The following is a 19,558-nucleotide window of genomic DNA, read 5'->3' as shown; positions in this document are numbered from 1 at the left end:
TTGCCACACTGTGTTGTATGAATACTATTCTACCCACAGTAAAAAGGAAAGCAGGCATTCAGTGGGATGAGCCTTGATCCATGCAGTTTCGGGCCAGCATACTAGAGCACCCACTGACCCCCATGTCTCCACAGAGGGCCAGGCCTCAAAGGCTGTGAGTGACAGATCTCGCACTTTGACCAGTTCAGAGCTGAACAAAGTCCTGGTTGCCATTTAGAGTCCTGCTGACGCTGCAAACACCTTCTAGAACATTCCAGAAACATCATTCCTAATGAGTTATGGAGATACTATATGTCATAGCCAGCCATACATCGTGTAAATTTCCGAGATCCCCAGAACATGGGGAACGCTCTCCTGCATCTCGACCTGTTTCAGCAGCAAGGGGTATGGGGATACATAGAACAATTAGTAGAAACCAGATAACAAAGGTGTGTTTGGTCTTAACGCGTAGCAGGGTCCCAGCCAGACTCGATAATGCCAAAACCGCCTCCCTAGGACCATCAATTAAGGAGTTATGACACATCTTAGGTAGTGGAGTTTTTAGCTGCTAGATGCAAGAGGATAGGATTTAGGTTCAGCCCGGGAGCAGGATGGTAATGACCCAAACGGGTTAAATGCTCGTGTAAAGCACGTCCTCCTATTGTTTTATCTCTGGGGAGGTCATGATGACATATTGTGTGGGTAGAAGTCCAGGAACAGAGGGGACCAGAAGCCTCCAATGTGGCAGCATCTCAGCTTCAGACGAGGGGCATCTGTGTAAAACTGTACCAAGCTAACCGTACGTGTCCTCAGGGGGTGCGGAACGTCACATTGGTGAAAGTGGGGAGACCCATTACGTCATCCATCTTACATAATAGAGATGTCAGAGGAGGTGAGGGTTCATCACAGGTTATATCAGTACTGGAGCATTATAAGGGGGGCTGATATCAGTCACGTATGGTGTAATGTCTGGAGGTTATATCAGTACACTGTCTCTTTAATCTCACCTGCACCGTGACACAATACCTCATTGAACATGGCCACCAGTTTCCCCTGTGGACATAAGTTGTGTAGCAGAAGGCCTGGGCACAGCAGAGCAGTAGGTGGGTACCTGATAGGGATGATGGTCTCTGAGACGGCCGCCTCCGTCTGCGTTTCTGAAGAGCTGACCTCAGGATGAGCTTCTGTGGCTTCACTGACCACTGGTGGCTTTGAGGCGTCATCTATGGCACAGGGCGAGTGTGAGACCCGGTGATCACCCGTATTACAGAGCAGAACGACCCCTAGAGGACATTGGCACTTACCGTGAGTGGCGTCCTCTGGTGTCTGGGTGTTGGCGTCTCGGAATATATCCACAGTTTCCTGTCGTTCCTCTTGGATATGTTCTGCATGTTTTGGGGTCCCTGTGCTTCCCAAGGTCGGTTCTCGGGGTACCGGGGACCTCAGTCTCCTCAGGACGTGTCTGATCTCCTGATCTGCTCGTTGGAGAGAAGCTCGGATACATTCATCCAATCCAGCTGCGCCCCCTACAGACGGTGGCAATGTCAGTAAGTCATGTGATGCCTGAACACGGTTTCCCGCTGCTGGGTACGGGGTCTTGTGACAGTGTTGTGTACACCATACACCACCACACATACTAACTGCAGCACGGTGTCTGTAAAATCTGTACTCACTGAAGACACTGACCAAAAATGTGACAGCTGGTGCTTATAAGAGTCTATGGAGAGGGTAAGGGGAGGAGCTAGAGGCATGCCTAGAGAGGGAGGAGCTGAAGGCAGACCTAGAGAGGGAGGTGCTGAAGGTTGACCTCGAGGAGGAGGAGCTGAAGGCAGACCTATAGGGGAGGAGCTGAAGGCAGACCTATAGGGGAGGAGCTGAAGGCAGACCTAGAGGGAAAGGAGCTATAGGCAGGCCTAAATAGGGAGGAGCTGAAGGTAGACCAATAGGGGAGAAGCTGAAGGCAGGCCTAGAAGGGGAGGAGCTGAAGGCAGACCTAGAGGGGAGGAGCTGAAGGCAGACCTATAGGAGGAGCTGAAGGCAGACCTAGAGGGGGAGGAGCTGAAGGCAGACCTAGAGGGGGAGGAGCTGAAGGCAGACCTATAGGAGGAGCTGAAGGCAGACCTATAGGAGGAGGAGCTGAAGGCAGATCTATTGGAGGAGCTGAAGGCAGACCTATAGGAGGAGCTGAAGGCAGACCTATAGGAGGAGGAGCTGAAGGCAGATCTATTGGAGGAGCTGAAGGCAGACCTATAGGAGGAGCTGAAGGCAGACCTATAGGAGGAGGAGCTGAAGGCAGATCTACAGGGGGAGGAGCTGAAGGCAGACCTATAGGGGCAGGAGCTGAAGGCAGACCTAGAGGAGGAGGAGCTGAAGGCAGACATAGAGGGGAGGAGCTGAAGGCAGACCTAGAGGGGGAGGAGTAAGAGGCAGACCTAGAGGAAAATAAGCTAGAGGCAGACCTAGAGGGGGAGAAACTAGAGGAAGACCTCGAGGGGGAGTAACTAGAGGAAGACCTCGAGGGGAAGGAGCTGAAGGCAGACCTCGAGGGGGAGGAGCCAAAGGCAGACCTCGAGGGGGAGTAGCTGAAGGCAGTCCTAGAGGGGGAGGAGCTGAAGGCAGACCTAGAGGGGGATGAGATTGGATCTGACCTAGAGAGGGAGTAACTAGAGGAAGACCTGGAGGGGGAGTAACTAGAGGAAGACCTCGAGGGGGAGTAACTAGAGGAAGACCTCGAGGGGGAGGAGCTGAAGGCAGACCTCGAGGGGGAGGAGCCGAAGGCAGACCTCGAGGGGGAGGAGCTGAAGGCAGACCTAGAGGGGGATGAGATTGGATCTGACCTAGAGAGGGAGTAACTAGAGGAAGACCTGGAGGGGGAGTAACTAGAGGAAGACCTAGAGGGGGAGTAACTAGAGGAAGACGTAGAGGGGAAGTAACTAGAGGAAGATCTAGAGGGGGAGGAGCTGAAGGCAGAGCTAGAGAGGGTGGTGCTTGAGGCAGACCTAGAGGGAGGAGCTACAGGAATACGTAGAGGGGAGGAGCTGAAGGCAGACCTAGAGGAGGAGGAGCTAGAGGCAGAGCTAGCGGAGAGGAGCTGATGGCAGACCTAGAGGGGGAGGAGGCAGAGCTAGATGAGGAAGGAGCTAAAGGCAGAGTTATAGGGGAGGAGCTGATGGCAGAGCTAGAGGGGAGGAGGCAGAGCTAGATGAGGGAGGAGCTAATGGCAGAGTTTGAGGGGGAGGAGCTAGAGGCGAGGAGCTGATGGCAGACCTAGAGGGGAGGCAGAGCTAGATGAGGGAGGAGCTAAAGGCAGAGCTATAGGGGAGGAGCTGATGGCAGAGCTAGAGGGGGAGGAGCTAGAGGCAGACCTAAAGAGGGAGGGGTTGAATGCAGGCACAGATATGTTTAGTTTTTTTTACCATTGATTTAAAGTGACTATCACCAGTTCTTTGTTCCTACATTGTGCTGTTCTCAGATTACCTACAGAGACCCTGATTACAGATATATAGAAAAAGCAAAACCGCCCAATAAGTGACCTAAGTGTTTTATCAACAGGCAATCATCACTACAGGACTAGGTGCCTCTTAGTCCAACCACTCCCTCAGCACTGGTTTTCAACTGTCACTATACAATGTACACAGAACCCTGTGGTGTGCGTGGGTTATACACAGCTCAGCAGTCCGAGCTCTGCTACATCTGCAGCAGAGACACCTATCACTATCACAGCTGCTGCACCCAGTGATGCAAGTGACAAATTATCAGCTTATGTGGGTACATCCTGCTGACAAACCAGATTCTCTTTAATCCCTTCACGAGATGTCACCCATCGGCACCCATGTCACATGACCACAAGTCACCGATGGGTTGGCATGACAGCCTAGGGTCTGCAGGAGAAATAAAGCTAATTGAAAGATGGCTGCTGGGAAGGAAAAAAAGTGATTTCCTGTTTGCAGATATATTGGGATATGTTCCCACAGTCAGTAAACGCCAGATGTTACAGCATAGTGGATGGGATTTCAAGAAATCCCATGCCCACTATGTGTGCACCAATGCCCGCAGCTCACCCGCAGAGACGGACATGCGGCACGTCTTTAAAGACCGCAGCATGTCAATTTATGTAGTGTAGACGCTCTCCGCTGGGTAACTTACCAATACACTTTCATTAGATGCAGTAAAACCGCATTATCTTCCTAGTCACATGTATACTAAGTGCGGGAACACAGCTTACAATGCATGTGGGCTAATTTAAATAAAGGTGAATCTTGTGACACGGCCGGACATACATGATATAAAGCGGAGGAAAGCACAGAGAGAGAGGCCGCCTCCTTTTTAATAAATAAATAATAATAATAAAGAAATAGCGTGGTGTTCCCTTATATATGTTAACCAGCCAGAGTAAAGCAGACTACCGGGGCTGGTATTTCAGGCTGGTAAGGATCCAATATCCATGAACCTTACCAGCCTGATAATACCAGGCTGCAGCAGTCTGCTTACCTTGGATGGTTAGCAAAAATAGTGGGATCCCTTAAAAAAAAACCACTAATTACTAATCCTATAGTTACATGGTAAATAAAGACACGGCTAGAATAAAGTCCTTTAATAATCTAAATTAACCACACTTACTGCAACGCCTAATCCCCGAGTCCCTCGATCTCCTGCAAAAAAATAAAAAATAATAAACCAACACAAGTACTCCCTGTTCGACGTAGTCCAATTACCGAGTGTCCCATGACAAGTCCAGCTCTGCTACATCTGGATGCCTTTGGCTGAATGATGGCATGATGCCACCATCCAGCCTGACATCCAGACACAGCGGAGCTTGTAGATGACCACCGGAGAAAACTCTGTCTCCGGCGGTCACCTGGACTGCAGTTCTGATGGTCAGCTGATCAACTGACCATGAGAACTTTGCTAGTGACCGGAGATAACCCCGGCGGTCACGTGCACAGCAGTTCTCGTGGACAGCTGATCTTATCGCGAGAACTGCAGTGAATGTGAACTTCAGGCTGAAACAAGGTAAGACATTATTTAAATTAGTTTGCATGCATCGTAAGCTGCGTTTCCGCACTTACCACGCATGTGACTATAAAGATGATATGGTTTTATTGCATCTAATGATAGTCTATGGGAAATTTATGTTGCGGAAACGGAGCGCATCCGCAACATAAATGGACATGCTGCAGTCTGGAAAGACGCGCCGCATGTCAGTTTATGCTGGGAGACGCGGGATCTGCACTGCACTACCAGGTTATATAACCCTTTCTTTCAGAGTATGCACTGTATTTACCTTGCTGCTATACTGATGCTTTAAGCTGCTATATCTATATTGAATATTTGTCCATGGATTTATATATATATATATATATATATATATATATATATACACTTTATGAATGCTTTTGCAGCTGGTGTAGTCTGTTTAGACACATTTATTTAAAGCACTATGCACTTTATATAGCATATGTAATGACATAAACAACCATGTACAGTACAGACCAAAAGTTTGGACACACCTTCTCATTTAAAGATTTTTCTGTATTTTCATGACTATGAAAATTGTACACTCACACTGAAGGCATCAAAACTATGAATTATCACATGTGGAATTATATACTTAACAAAAAAGTGTGAAACAACTGAAATTATGTCTCATATTCTAGGTTCTTCAAACTAGCCACATTTTGCTTTGATGACTGCTTTGCACACTCTTGGCATTCTCTTGATGAGCTTCAAGAGGTAGTCACCGGGAATGGTTTTCACTTCACAGGTGTGCCCTGGTTTAATAAGTGGGATTTCTTGCCTTATAAATGGGGTTGGGACCATCAGTTATGTTGAGCAGAAGTCTGGTGGATACACAGCTGATAGTCCTACTGAATAGACTGTTAGAATTTGTATTATGGCAAGAAAAAAGCAGCTAAGTAAAGAAAAACAAGTGGCCATCATTAGTTTAAGAAATGAAGGTCAGTCAGTCTGAAAAATTGGCAAACCTTGAAAGTGTCCCCAAGAGCAGTGGCAAAAACCATCAAGAAACTACAAAGAAACTGGCTCACATGAGGACCGCCCCAGGAAAGGAAGACCAAGAGTCACCTCTGCTTCTGAGGATAAGTTTATCCGAGTCACCAGCCTCAGAAATCGCAGGTTATCAGCAGCTCAGATTAGAGACCAGGTCAATGCCACACAGAGTTCTAGCAGCAGACACATCCCTACAACAACTGTTAAGAGGAGACTTTGTGCAGCAGGCCTTCATGGTAAAATAGCTGCTAGGAAACCACTGCTAAGGACAGGCAACAAGCAGAAGAGACTGGTTTGGGCTAAAGAACACAAGGAATGGACATTAGACCAGTGGAAATCTGTGCTTTGGTCTGCTGGGTCCAAATTTGAGATCTTTGCGTCGAACCACCGTGTCTCTGTGCGACGCAGAAAAGGTGAACGGATGGACTCTACATGCCTGGTTCCCACCGTGAAGCATGGAGGAGGAGGTGTGATGGTGGGGGGGGGCTTTGCTGGTGACGCTGTTGGGGATTTATTCAAAATTGAAGGCATACTGAACCAGCATGGCTACCACAGCATCTTGCAGCGGCATGGCTACTCCATCCGGTTTGCGTTTAGTTGGACCATCATTTATTTTTCAACAGGACAATGACCCCAAACACCTCCAGGCTGTGTAAGGGCTATTTGACCAAGAAGGAGAGTGATGGGGTACTACGCCAGAGGACCTGGCCTCCACAGTCACCAGACCTGAACACAATCGAGATGGTTTGGGGTGAGCTGGACCGCAGAGTGAAGGCAAAAGGGCCAACAAGTGCTAAGCATCTCTGAGAACTCCTTCAAGATTGTTGGAAGACCATTCCCTGTGACTACCTCTTGAATCTCATCAAGAGAATGCCAAGAGTGTGCAAAGCAGTCATCAAAGCAAAAGGTGGCTACTTTGAAGAACCTAGAATATAAGACATAATTTCAGTTGTTTCACACTTTTTTGTTAAGTATATAATTCCACATGTGTTAATTCGTAGTTTTGATGCCTTCAGTGTGAATGTACAATTTTCATAGTCATGAAAATACAGAAAAATCTTTAAATGAGAAGGTGTGTCCAAACTTTTGGTCTGTACTGTATGTGTGTTTAGCAGTCTATATAGGGCAGAATTAGGATTAATCCTGATTAAATTGTTGGCGAATGTATCTTTACTCCCCAAGATATCAGATTTACTGTATGTTTTTGGCCTTTAGTTATTCCTTACTAACTGTACTTGATTATATAGGATGCAGTCGCACCTAGAATAGTCAATTCTCTCCTTTTTTTTATACTGCTTCAAGGTCTAATATTTTTGGATTAGGCTTTTTTGTTCCTTCATGAGACTTTTGGATTAATAGGAACGGATCGATTTATATGGTAGGCAATCTTATTCTATTTTAGAATTATTTGTGAATGAAGTTTCTTGTATTTCATTTTGTGCTTCCTTGTTTTGCTTTGGATTGATATATATTTGAGAAGTGCCATAAACTTTGCGTCTTTTGTAGGTTTATTTAAGCGATGATATCAGATGTTCTCCTCGCTGCCTGTCCACATTTCTTCTCCATTCCCCTCTCTACTACGTGAGATGTGGAGGCCTTGGACGTTACAGAAGCCCCCTGAATCGAGTCTCCACATACTGTAAAGCGTCAGCTCATGTGAAAGAAGAAAAAACACATCAACAATGTTAAAAGCCCCAGGAAGTGCGTTTGAAAGGACCATTTTTTCCATTACACTGATGTGAGTAACCCCACAAATCTGTGAACATGACCCCAAGCGGGTAATGAGTCCATCTGATCACAGGCTGCGGTGGATTCTCAGATATTTCAGGATGAAAGAACAGATCCATCAACAGAATCTAACCTGCAAGTACATGAAGAAATACTGAGCATGGACAGATAATCCACTAGTGACTGTACTGTGTCATATCCGGTCTCTCTAACTCCTCATCTCTACCACCCTACCTGTCCTCTCCGCAATGCTGTGTAAGTAGGGAGACCGGGCTGCGGGTATCTGTGCTGCGCTGGGTACGGAACTCTCGAGGCGGCCTCCCTTGTTTCCCGGGGGAAGGCAAAAAGGACCGAACTGAGGCTCTGACCCGGAAGCTTGGGGACGGGTTTAAAGGGAAAGCGCGAGCAGGGTTGGGGAGTTTCCCACCGGCCATGAGAGGCAAGGTGCGTGCGCAGCGGGCTCCGAGGGGTGCGCAGCCAGGCCGCAACGAAACGGGGCCAGCCATATGCCACGATGCTGCCGAAGCCCACCGTAATAATAAGTAAAGAGCCGGGAGCCCTGTTCAGCTAAGTGCCGCACGCCAGACTAAGAGCCAGGGCAGAGTTCAGGACTGTTCGCTGCTGCCCTCATCGTCGGACAGTGGTCTGCAGGACCTCACTGGAGAAGCATCGCGCCAGCTGTTGTCGGCGCTTCAGTCTTGGTGGGAACAGACAGCGCGCAGCATAGAGAGAAGTGCAGCGCGCCCGGTGGCTGGCAGAGAGCAAGGTGCCGTATGCTTCATGACCGTGAGTACAGCGCACATGGGCCTCCTGAGAGACACCGAGTGTGTGACAGTTATCTGCGCCCTGACCCCCTGGTGTATATTTAGCAAGCCATGTTAGGCTCAAACAGTGCTGTGGCCCCTACCTCTCTACCGCCTATGTTTATGGACTAGGGGCCCAGTGGAAGGTACCAGAAACCGACCACTGCCGCCAGATGGACCACCGTTACCAGCTGAACCTTCTTGTACCAGCACCGGGCCAGCCATTGTTGGCGCTATTGACTCCCCCGCAGCATTCACAGGAACTGCTTTTATCTGATCCATTGTTCCTTCCTTAACTCTGCATATCCTTTCAATTTGACTGTTAAGGTACCGTCACACTGAGCAACTTTACAACGAGAACGACATTGATCCGTGACGTTGCATAGCGATCTCGTTGTGTGTGACACGCAGCAGCGATCTGGATCCCGCTGTGCCATCGCTGGTCGGAGCTAGAAGTCCAGAACTTTATTTGGTCGTCAGGTCGGCGTGTATCGTCGTGTTTGACATCAAAAGCAACGATGCCAGCAATGTTTTACATGGAGCGAACAACCAGCAAGAATGAGAAGTGAGTCGCCGTTACGTCACTGGATCGCTTCTGCATCGTTCTGCTGTTGCCGTGTTTGACGTCTCTACAGCGACCTAAACAACGACGCTGCAGCGATCGGCTCGTTGTCTATATCGCTGCAGCGTCACTGAGTGTGACGGTACCTTTATTCTCTCCACTTTAACCCTGCACCTCCCTGCGAGGAGATAACCCCTGTTAAATTCAAATTGTTATTTGTTAACCCTTGCTCTGCCTTGTCTGTCAATGCATCCAGCAACATGCTCACAGCTGCCCCACCCTACATCTCCTCCTCATCTCTTTGTACCACCCTGTTCGTTCTCTCCCCAATGCGGCACTGCCCTCCATCTCCTCCTCATCTGCCTACCACCCTACCTGTTCTCTCCATAATGCTGCACCGCCCTACATCTCCTCATCTGTCACCCACCCTACCCGTCCTCTCCACAGTGCTGAACCGCTCTACATGTCCTCCTCATCTCTGTCTATCACCCTACTAGTCCTCTCCACAGTGCTGCACCACCCTATATCTACCCCTCATCTCTGTCAACCATCTTACCCATCCTCTCCACAGTGCTGCACCGCCCTACATCTACCCCTCACCCTACCTGTCCTCTCCACAGTGCTGCACCGCCCTACATCTACCCCTCATCTCTGTCTACCACCCTACCCGTGCTCTCCACAGTGCTGCACCGCCCTACATCTCCTCATCTATGTCAACCACCCTACCCATCCTCTCCACAGTGCTGCACCGCCCTACATCTCCTACTCATCTCTGTCTACCACCCTACCCATCCTCTCCACAATGCTACACTGCCCTACATCTCCTCCTCATCTGTCTACCACCCTACCCGTGCTCTCCATAGTGCTGCACCACCCTACATCTCCTCATCTCTGTCAACCACCCTACCTGTCCTCTCCACAGTGCTGCACCGCCCTACATCTACCCCTCATCTCTGTCTACCACCCTACCCGTGCTCGCCACAGTGCTGCACCGCCCTACATCTCCTCCTCATCTCTGTCTACCATCTTACCCATCCTCTCCACAGTGCTGCACCGCCCTACATTTCCTTCTCATCTCTGTCTACCACTCTACCCATCCTTTCCACAATGCTGCACCGCCCTACATCTCCTCATCTCTGTCAACCACCCTACCCGTCCTCTCCACAGTGCTGCACCGCTCTACATGTCCTCCTCATCTCTGTCTATCACCGTACTAGTCCTCTCCACAGTGCTGCACCGCCCTACATCTACCCCTCCTCATCTGTCTACCACCCTACCCGTCCTCTCCACAGTGCTGCACCACCCTACATCTCCTCCTCATCTCTGTATACCACCTACTTGTCCTCTCAGCAGTGCTGCACCGCCCTATATTTCTTTCCTCAATCATTTTTCTCTACAATGCCAATGATCTCAGACTATCATCTGTCATAATCTGAATCTGCCACTCCAGTCTCCAGGATTTCTCTCGTGCTGCAGAAATTAACTGGAATGGACTGTCCCAATAAACCAGAATAATTCCTAACCTTCACAGATTTAGCTGTGCTCCAAAAATAAACTTTTGCAGCAGTTCTACCACAACTCAGTCATCCAGATTTAATTGCACTCATCATTCTATTACACAAAGCATACATCACATAAATTCCCGGACTATGAAACGAAGATGAAGGCTCCTGTCGAGGGTCAATACCAGAACACCTCAGTCAAGATGAATAATCTCATAGTGACCTCATTGTGTCTGTGCTGGAGACCAAACTCATGAGACTTCTGGATGTCACTCTGGGTATTACATCCTTTAATATCAAGGATTCTTCAAACACATTCAGTAAAGCAAGAAAAATGCAATACAGAAACATTTTCCTTTAAGAGACTCCATAATAAAGGGCATTTAATGTAGAGAAAAACCCTGCAGCTGCTATGGGGGTAGCATAGAACAATACGAAATTGTGTAATATATTTCACCAAAGTAGTACTATAGCAAATCACAGCTGAGAGCAGAGGAGAATAGAGGAGCAGAGTGAGAGACTAAGGTAAAGACACTCACTTTGTGCTGCTTGTTAATGCGCTTTATTTTACCTCAGCTGGATTCACAGCTACACTGCTCAGTATGTCTGTATATCATCCTCCATGCTGCTGCTACTTTCTAGCTAGTATTTAGTCCTATCCAAGAGCTGCATTCACAGCCACACTGCTCAATACTTCTGTATAATATACTCCATGCTGCAACTGCTTTCTAGTTAGTGTTTTATCCTATTCCAGAGCTGGATACACAGCCACACTGCTCAGTATTGCTGTAAAATATCCTTCATATTGATGTTGCTTACAGTAAGTGAATGTTTTGTGAATCTCATTTATTTCCTTGCACTAGCAGATACAATTTCTCATATTTCATTTTATCTAATACCCTGATAAATACTGAACATAGGAGGCAGACAAGTATCAATCCCCAATAGAGTTTTATTACACTCAGCAGCACTTGTCACTGGAACATCATTTCTCTAAGGAACAAAAACATAAAATATCTGCAGAAACCTAACAGAAAAGCAGTGAGGATGTGATGCATTGTCTGCTTCGAGGCAGTAGTATTACAGACCGTGCAAGATCACTCCTAGACTTGAAGAGTTAATAAACAGCAACTATCACAATATAAAAGTCATGCTGCGAGAAGAATCTGCAGAAATGACACAAAAACAAACCTAAGAGCGGCTTATAAATAAGAGGCTTTTCACTGCCCAATGTGTGGACACGGAGAACCAGCAGTATACGTATTCTGCATTACAGCCCTGTCCTGTCACACAAGAGCTAAGCTCTACGACCTAATAATAAATAACGTCCACGGTGAAGATCTTGTGTTATCAGTAGATCCGAGTCCTCCACAGGTGAGGACAGGCGGTGTAACACGGTGCAATGGTTGTCATGTATTCGGCAGCATTCATGACATACTTCTGAGGAAATGTAATTAGTCCGTGTGATCTCTGGGACACCGCCAAAAGCAATGCACGTTTTTCCAGTTCTGTATTTTAATTGACTTGAACGTAGATTTGGCAGCACTGACGCGTATCGCATCTGCCATTGACAACAGTCGATGTTTCAATGTAAACATTCAGATTTATTTCCGACAGATCCTTTGAATTAAACATGTCCAGATGGCAAAGTAAAGGAAAGAAGGCTGGAAGTACCAACCAACCAAAGAGGACAACAAGGAGGAGAGGCCAGTCTTTCATGGTCACTCTTGTCCACTTCCTCATCTTGACAACATCATTTTGTTTTTTTGACGGAATGACACTAACAATTACTGATATCATTTGTATCGGAGATTAAGTGTTCCCATTAAGACTGGAGAATTCTCATAAAACATTTTCTGTCTTCTAGATCTTATGTTACTTGCCTCCTCCTCTCTTCCCAAGGTAGGTTCTGAACTTAACTTTGTGAAGGATCCTTTTTACTTATGTGTAAGGTAACCGTTTCGCCCAAGGTTCCGTAACTTAGGGTTCTTGTAGAAACTTCTGTCTTAAAGCTGGGATGTCCATTATCTACTGAATGTTGGACCTCGGTGCAGAAAGAGGGCTTAATGTTAAAAGCTGCTTGACTGGTCGATGAAGCGCCAGCAGTAGCTGCTGACATGGGAGTTTCATTCATGTGAAAGGAAACATTTGCAGATCCCATGACATTCATCCTACTCATTTTTGAGCCCACCATGAACATGCCCCCGATACCTTCTTTTAAGTGGCTGAAGACGCTCTGTCTTTGTTTCGGCACCACAGGTCTCCCCACATTTAGCAGCACAGGTTTGCCGATGGTTGGCTCACTTATTTCTGCCTGCAGTACAGAGATTTCACATGGGGTGCTTCCCGAAATGTTTGCTACATTTTCTTCACATCCATAAGTCTCTCCCTGACCCGGAACATAATCCTCAAGATCTTCTAACGTCAGAACTTTCCCATGATGAGTGAGAATTTTTTTATCTCTTTTTCGTAAATCTTCAGTGCCTTCATCTTCTGGGTATTCTACCATGAAATCTTCTACTTCTAGGGACACTATTTGGTCCTGATCTCCTGATTCTACCTCAACTGGAACTTTTTGAAAATTATCACAAGTATCTGCCGCCACTGCTGGAGGAGACCTTTCATCTTCTGGAATATTAAAGATCTCATGAGCAGCTAATGGTGACTCTGGCTCAATGATGATACCACAACCTTCATCTACATCATCATTTTTCTCTGACACATCCTGAGGAGAAAGATCATCCTCAGTCTCAGATCCTGGTTCTACAAGTTCATACTCCAATGATGGGATGTCCACTTCAGATAAGCTACAAGATGTTATTGAGGACTTTGACATGTCCACCAGTTTATTGTTGGAGTTGTTTGTGTTGGGATCAGAACCAGGAAAGCCTCTTGATCTTGAGCCATAATGGGTAAACTTCTTACCAGCTCGTTCGTCTTTCTCTGGCTTGGCTGGGGAAGTTCCTCTTTTTCTTGGTGGTTTAGGTGATTTTTTCACTTTGAATTCAATGATTTCTTCCACTTCAACCCAACTAGACTTCTGCTCATCAGGCCGAGCAGAGGCTCCTAACTCATCTTCTGGCTCCGTGACAAAAAGCGTGGGAACCAATGTTCTTCGTGTCTCTTGTTCAGATCTATAGACAGACTGTTTGCCTCGTGATACAAAATGCATTTCTGGTGTGGACATATCTGGTCTAGGGGATCTTGCAGGTGACTGTCCTGATGCTGGACGAGATGGAGACATGCCTGGAGACATTCTTCTCCTCATCCGTGGACTCTTCACTACTGTGGTTATTGTCTCCTCTCTAGTGATGTAAATTTGTAATTAGTGTCTAATAACAGAGCTCACCAGCACAGCAACAGCACCATGCAGAGTTAGTTCTGGAATTCTGAGGGCCATGCTTCACGATACATGTTAATACAAAGTACATTGCAGTGTGATGGGGAGTTCTGCAGAGGTGGAGGGGGCAGAACTTTCTGTACACTCTTATTAGTGATGGACAGCTGGTCAGGGACAAAGTTTTCAGTAGATCCTTATTAGTGACAAGAGAGGGCAAAGAGGGAGATGCTCTGGAGACCTCTGCTGGTGACATAGATGGTGAACACTTCTCCAGTTAGTGACAGAGTGTTACAGTCAGTTGTCCGACAACCTCAGGAGTTACACTGCTATTATAAGTTGTCACTAGGTTAATTCAGGAATACGTATTACGCAGAAGTTTCAGTAGATTTCCAGAACACAATAAGTTGAGTTCTGTAGACTAATGCTGACGCTGGAGGCACATTGTGCCACGCGCCTCTGTGCAACACATACAATAAACATGAGTATCCAGCCAAGCACAAACAGACAGATTATGTGACTTTATAGCCTCTATCATATGTGTCGCTTGTGTCGCCAATGTTGTACGTGCCGCCTATGTCGTATGTATCGTAAGTGTCGCCTGTGCAGTCTGTATCGTCTGTGCCATCTGTATAGTAAGAGTCTTAAGTGTTGTATGTGTCACTGCAGAAAGAGGCAAGACAAGTCCTGATCATACCGATAATGAGGATGCCAAGTACAGAAGTTTTATATGGTACGTTCTGAGTAGTGATGGGCGGACCAGTGCATGTTCGGGTCCCTCAGGTTCGGCCGAACATTTAAAGTACCAAAATAGTACCCAAACTCGAACCTCATTTCAATGAATGGGGGGTCGGAACATCTAGTGTTTCCCACGCTGTCATTTGTGTGACAGCGTTAGAAACATCGGCTCTGATCAGTGGGAAATTCGTTACAGCCAGTCAGAGCGATGCGGTTCCCACGCTGTCATACAGACGACAGCATGTGAGCCAGCAGCTGCCTGTGACTGGTGGTAAAATAGTTACCGCCGATCACAGACATCGGCTGATAAGAGTAATGCTCTCATCATCGTGCGCCCAGTCTCGCTGATCGCAGCGAGAGCAAACATATGATAATGAGAGTATTCAAAGCTGATGAACTCCGGTCACCTTTTGATGTCAACGCTCAGCACTGAAGCCGAGTTCTCAGGCTCAGCTCAGTGTCTCCTGGATTCACGGCTGAACCGACGCATCATGCCACCTCTCAGCCATGCAATTCAGATGAGACAGAGTCAGTCACTTTGTGGGACATATGGATTGTCGTCTCACAGGTGAGAATATAATGTTTTATTATTTTTAATTTTACATTAGTAAATGGGTAAAAGAGGGTGAGGAGTGTATATTTCAAACAAAGGACTTTACTGTGTGTATGTTTTTATTACATTTCATTATGGGGTTAATAATGAATAGGTGACTTATAGATGCCTCTCAATTACTAACCCGTGGGCTTGATGTCAGCTAACATTACAAAGCTGACATCAACCCCACAACTATTACCACGTATGCCACCTCACCAGGGCTAGTGAGAAAAGCCGGACAAAGTACAAGAATTGGCGCATCTATTAGATGTGCCTTTCCTGGGGCGGCTGTTGGCTGCTATTTTTAGGATGGGGGCCAATATCCATGGCCCCTTCTCTGTCTGAAAATACCAGCATCCAGCTGTCTGCTTTAGCTTGGCTGGTTATCAAACAATGAGGGAGACCCCTCACTGTTCTTTTAAATTATTGATTTAAATATACTGGAGTTGCACCTGAGTTCACAGCAGCTGGTTCTCATGCTGCGCGGCGGCAGTGCCAACTGATGAATGAGTGTGGATCCAGCACTCAGCACTCCGCCATTCATCAGTCCGGCACTCAAGCTACTGTGAGACCTGGTGGTTAACCCTTAAAGGTTACCAGAGTTCACAGACACTGGATCTCCAGGCAGCTGCGAGAACCGGAAACCTCATGGGAAACTTCGAAGGACACTGTAAGGTTACTTGTGTTTCCAGCTTCTGGAGCACCTTGAGGCTGTGGATTAAGATTACCTTGAGTGTGTATTTTACTGTACTTGTTAATAAATAAAATGAAAAAAAAAAAAAAGCGGTGTGGGCTCCACCAAAATTTTCATAACCGGCTGAGGGAAAGCTGACAGCTTGGATGCTGATGTTAACATTCTGGGAAGGAGCCAATAGCCATAAAGGTTCCCCGAATATTAATATCTCACAGCTGTTTGCTTAGCCTTTACTGGTTTTTATAGGGGAACCACCACCAAAAACATTACGTGGTGTCCCTTCTATATTTACTAACCTGCAAATCTAAACAGACAGCTGCAGGCTGATATTAATAGCCTAGGAAGGGGCCACGGATTAAAAATAATAAAACACCATATTCCTCATCTGTCACCTGATAACACATTTGTCCCATGAAGAACCAAACTCATTGTGCTTCATCTGGATTGCATGGCTGAGTGGTAGCATGATGCAACCGCTCAGCCGTGAATCCAGGAGACACTGAGCTGTAACAATCCAGATGTGTCAGACTTATGGATTATCTTTGGAAAGATGAGAATATGGGGTTTTATTATTTTTAATTCTACACTAATGAATGGGTAATAGAGGATGGGGAGTGTTTATTTCAAATAAAGGACTTCTTTGCGTCTGTGTTTTTTTTACAATATGACTATGGGTTTAGTATTGGGGTTGTCTTATAGACGCCTCTCCATTACTAACCCCTGGGCTTGATATTAGCTGACATTACAAAGATGCTATCAACCCCACAACTAGGATCCCACTTGCCACCGCACCAGGGCACGTGGCAAGAGGCGGACAAAGTGCCAGAATTTGTAATGCATATGCACATGTAATGGATGCACCTTTTCTGGGGTGGCAGCATCCACGGCCCTTTACCAGACTAAGAATACCAGTCCCCAGATGTCGTCATTAACTTGGCTGTTGTCAAAAATTTGGGGGGACCCTGCGTAGCTTTCTAAATAATTTATTCATTAATTATTCTTGATCACCAGCCAAGATAATGGTGACAGCTGAGAGTTGCAGTCCACAGCTGTCAGTTTTGCCTGCACTGGTTAGCAAAAATAGAGGGGACCTCACGCCATTTGTGACTATTTATGGCAAAGGCATCAGCTGATGAATATTATCATCTTACGACTGCTCTCGCTGCTATCAGCAGCACTGGGGGTACAATGATGAGCGCAGTACTCATCAGCTGATGGATATGACCAGCGGTAACCTTCTTACCACCAGTTACTGCTGCTGGCTAACACTGCCATCTGTATGACAATGTGAGAACTGCAGCCACAAACTTCCACCGATCAGGGCCAGTGTTTCCTGCTCTGTGACACCTGTGGCAGTATGGGAACACCGGATGTTTGGGCTGCTGAACACAAACAATAACACAGACGTCACAGAGGAGTCGGTGAATGGACACTAGGTGTTCGGTACTTAACCCGAACTTTCCTGTACGAGCTACTTCACCCCAGGTCCTGAGCACCACGGGATTGTAGGATGAGGCCAGAGAACGTTCTGAGTACTACAGCATGGCATGGGGCAGTAACTATAATACTGAGCATGCTGGTATAACCTGGGCATCTCCTGTATGTAATTATATATGTACAGCCGGTATAACCTGGGCATCTCCTGTATGTAATTATATATGTACAGCCGGTATAACCTGGGCATCTCCTGTATATAATTATATATGTACAGCCGGTATAACCTGGGCATCTCCTGTACATATCTATATATGTACAGCCGGTATAACCTGGGCATCTCCTGTATATAATTATATATGTACAGCCGGTATAACCTGGGCATCTCCTGTATATAATTATATATGTACAGCCGGTATAACCTGGGCATCTCCTGTATATAATTATATATGTACAGCCGGTATAACCTGGGCATCTCCTGTGTATAATTATATATGTACAGCCGGTATAACCTGGGTATCTCCTGTATATAATTATATATGTACAGCCGGTATAACCTGGGCATCTCCTGTGTATAATTATATATGTACAGCCGGTATAACCTGGGCATCTCCTGTATATAATTATATATGTACAGCCGGTATAACCTGTGCATCTCCTGTGTATAATTATATATGTACAGCCGGTATAACCTGGGCATCTCCTGTGTATAATTATATATGTACAGCCGGTATAACCTGGGCATCTCCTGTATATAATTATATATGTACAGCCGGTATAACCTGGGCATCTCCTGTGTATAATTATATATGTACAGCCGGTATAACCTGGGCATCTCCTGTATATAATTATATATGTACAGCCGGTGTAACCTGGGCATCTCCTGTATATAATTATATATGTACAGCCGGTATAACCTGGGCATCTCCTGTGTATAATTATATATGTACAGCCGGTATAACCTGGGCATCTCCTGTATATAATTATATATGTACAGCCGGTATAACCTGGGCATCTCCTGTATATAATTATATATGTACAGCCGGTATAACCTGGGCATCTCCTGTGTATAATTATATATGTACAGCCGGTATAACCTGGGCATCTCCTGTACATATCTATATATGTACAGCCGGTATAACCTGGGCATCTCCTGTATATAATTATATATGTACAGCCGGTATAACCTGGGCATCTCCTGTATATAATTATATATGTACAGCCGGTATAACCTGGGCATCTCCTGTATATAATTATATATGTACAGCCGGTATAACCTGGGCATCTCCTGTATATAATTATATACAGTGGGGCAAAAAAGTATTTAGTCAGTCAGCAATAGTGCAAGTTTCACCACTTAAAAAGATGAGAGGCGTCTGTAATTTACATCATAGGTAGACCTCAACTAAGGGAGACAAACTGAGAAAAAAAAATCCAGAAAATCACATTGTCTGTTTTTTTAACATTTTATTTGCATATTATGGTGGAAAATAAGTATTTGGTCAGAAACAAACAATCAAGATTTCTGGCTCTCACAGACCTGTAACTTCTTCTTTAAGAGTCTCCTCTTTCCTCCACTCATTACCTGTAGTAATGGCACCTGTTTAAACTTGTTATCAGTATAAAAAGACACCTGTGCACACCCTCAAACAGTCTGACTCCAAACTCCACTATCGTGAAGACCAAAGAGCTGTCAAAGGACACCAGAAACAAAATTGTAGCCCTGCACCAGGCTGGGAAGACTGAATCTGCAATAGCCAACCAGCTTGGAGTGAAGAAATCAACAGTGGGAGCAATAATTAGAAAATGGAAGACATACAAGACCACTGATAATCTCCCTCGATCTGGGGCTCCACGCAAAATCCCACCCCGTGGGGTCAGAATGATCACAAGAACAGTGAGCAAAAATCCCAGAACCATGCGGGGGGACCTAGTGAATGAACTGCAGAGAGCTGGGACCAATGTAACAAGGCCTACCATAAGTAACACACTACGCCACCATGGACTCAGATCCTGCAGTGCCAGACGTGTCCCACTGCTTAAGCCAGTACATGTCCGGGCCCGTCTGAAGTTTGCTAGAGAGCATTTGAATGATCCAGAGGAGTTTTGGGAGAATGTCCTATGGTCTGATGAAACCAAACTGGAACTGTTTGGTAGAAACACAACTTGTCGTGTTT

At 46.2% G+C, this 19,558-nt stretch overlaps 1 protein-coding gene across 1 annotated transcript in view; it reads right to left on the bottom strand.

The window, feature by feature from the left end:
• OBSCN (obscurin, cytoskeletal calmodulin and titin-interacting RhoGEF) overlaps positions 1–19,558 on the bottom strand; it is a 655,700-nt gene that overhangs the window by 162,836 nt on the left and 473,306 nt on the right. Inside the window, exons 89-90 of the mRNA XM_069730488.1 lie at positions 1,284–1,505; positions 1,091–1,202 (exon numbers count right to left, since the gene is read on the bottom strand). Coding sequence (XP_069586589.1) covers positions 1,091–1,202; positions 1,284–1,505 — 334 coding nt within the window. The remainder of the gene's footprint in view (positions 1–1,090; positions 1,203–1,283; positions 1,506–19,558) is intronic.

This window comes from Ranitomeya imitator, chromosome 6 (assembly GCF_032444005.1).
Source record: "Ranitomeya imitator isolate aRanImi1 chromosome 6, aRanImi1.pri, whole genome shotgun sequence".
Taxonomy (NCBI): domain Eukaryota; kingdom Metazoa; phylum Chordata; class Amphibia; order Anura; family Dendrobatidae; genus Ranitomeya; species Ranitomeya imitator.
This window is presented reverse-complemented; position numbering and strand designations above follow the sequence as displayed.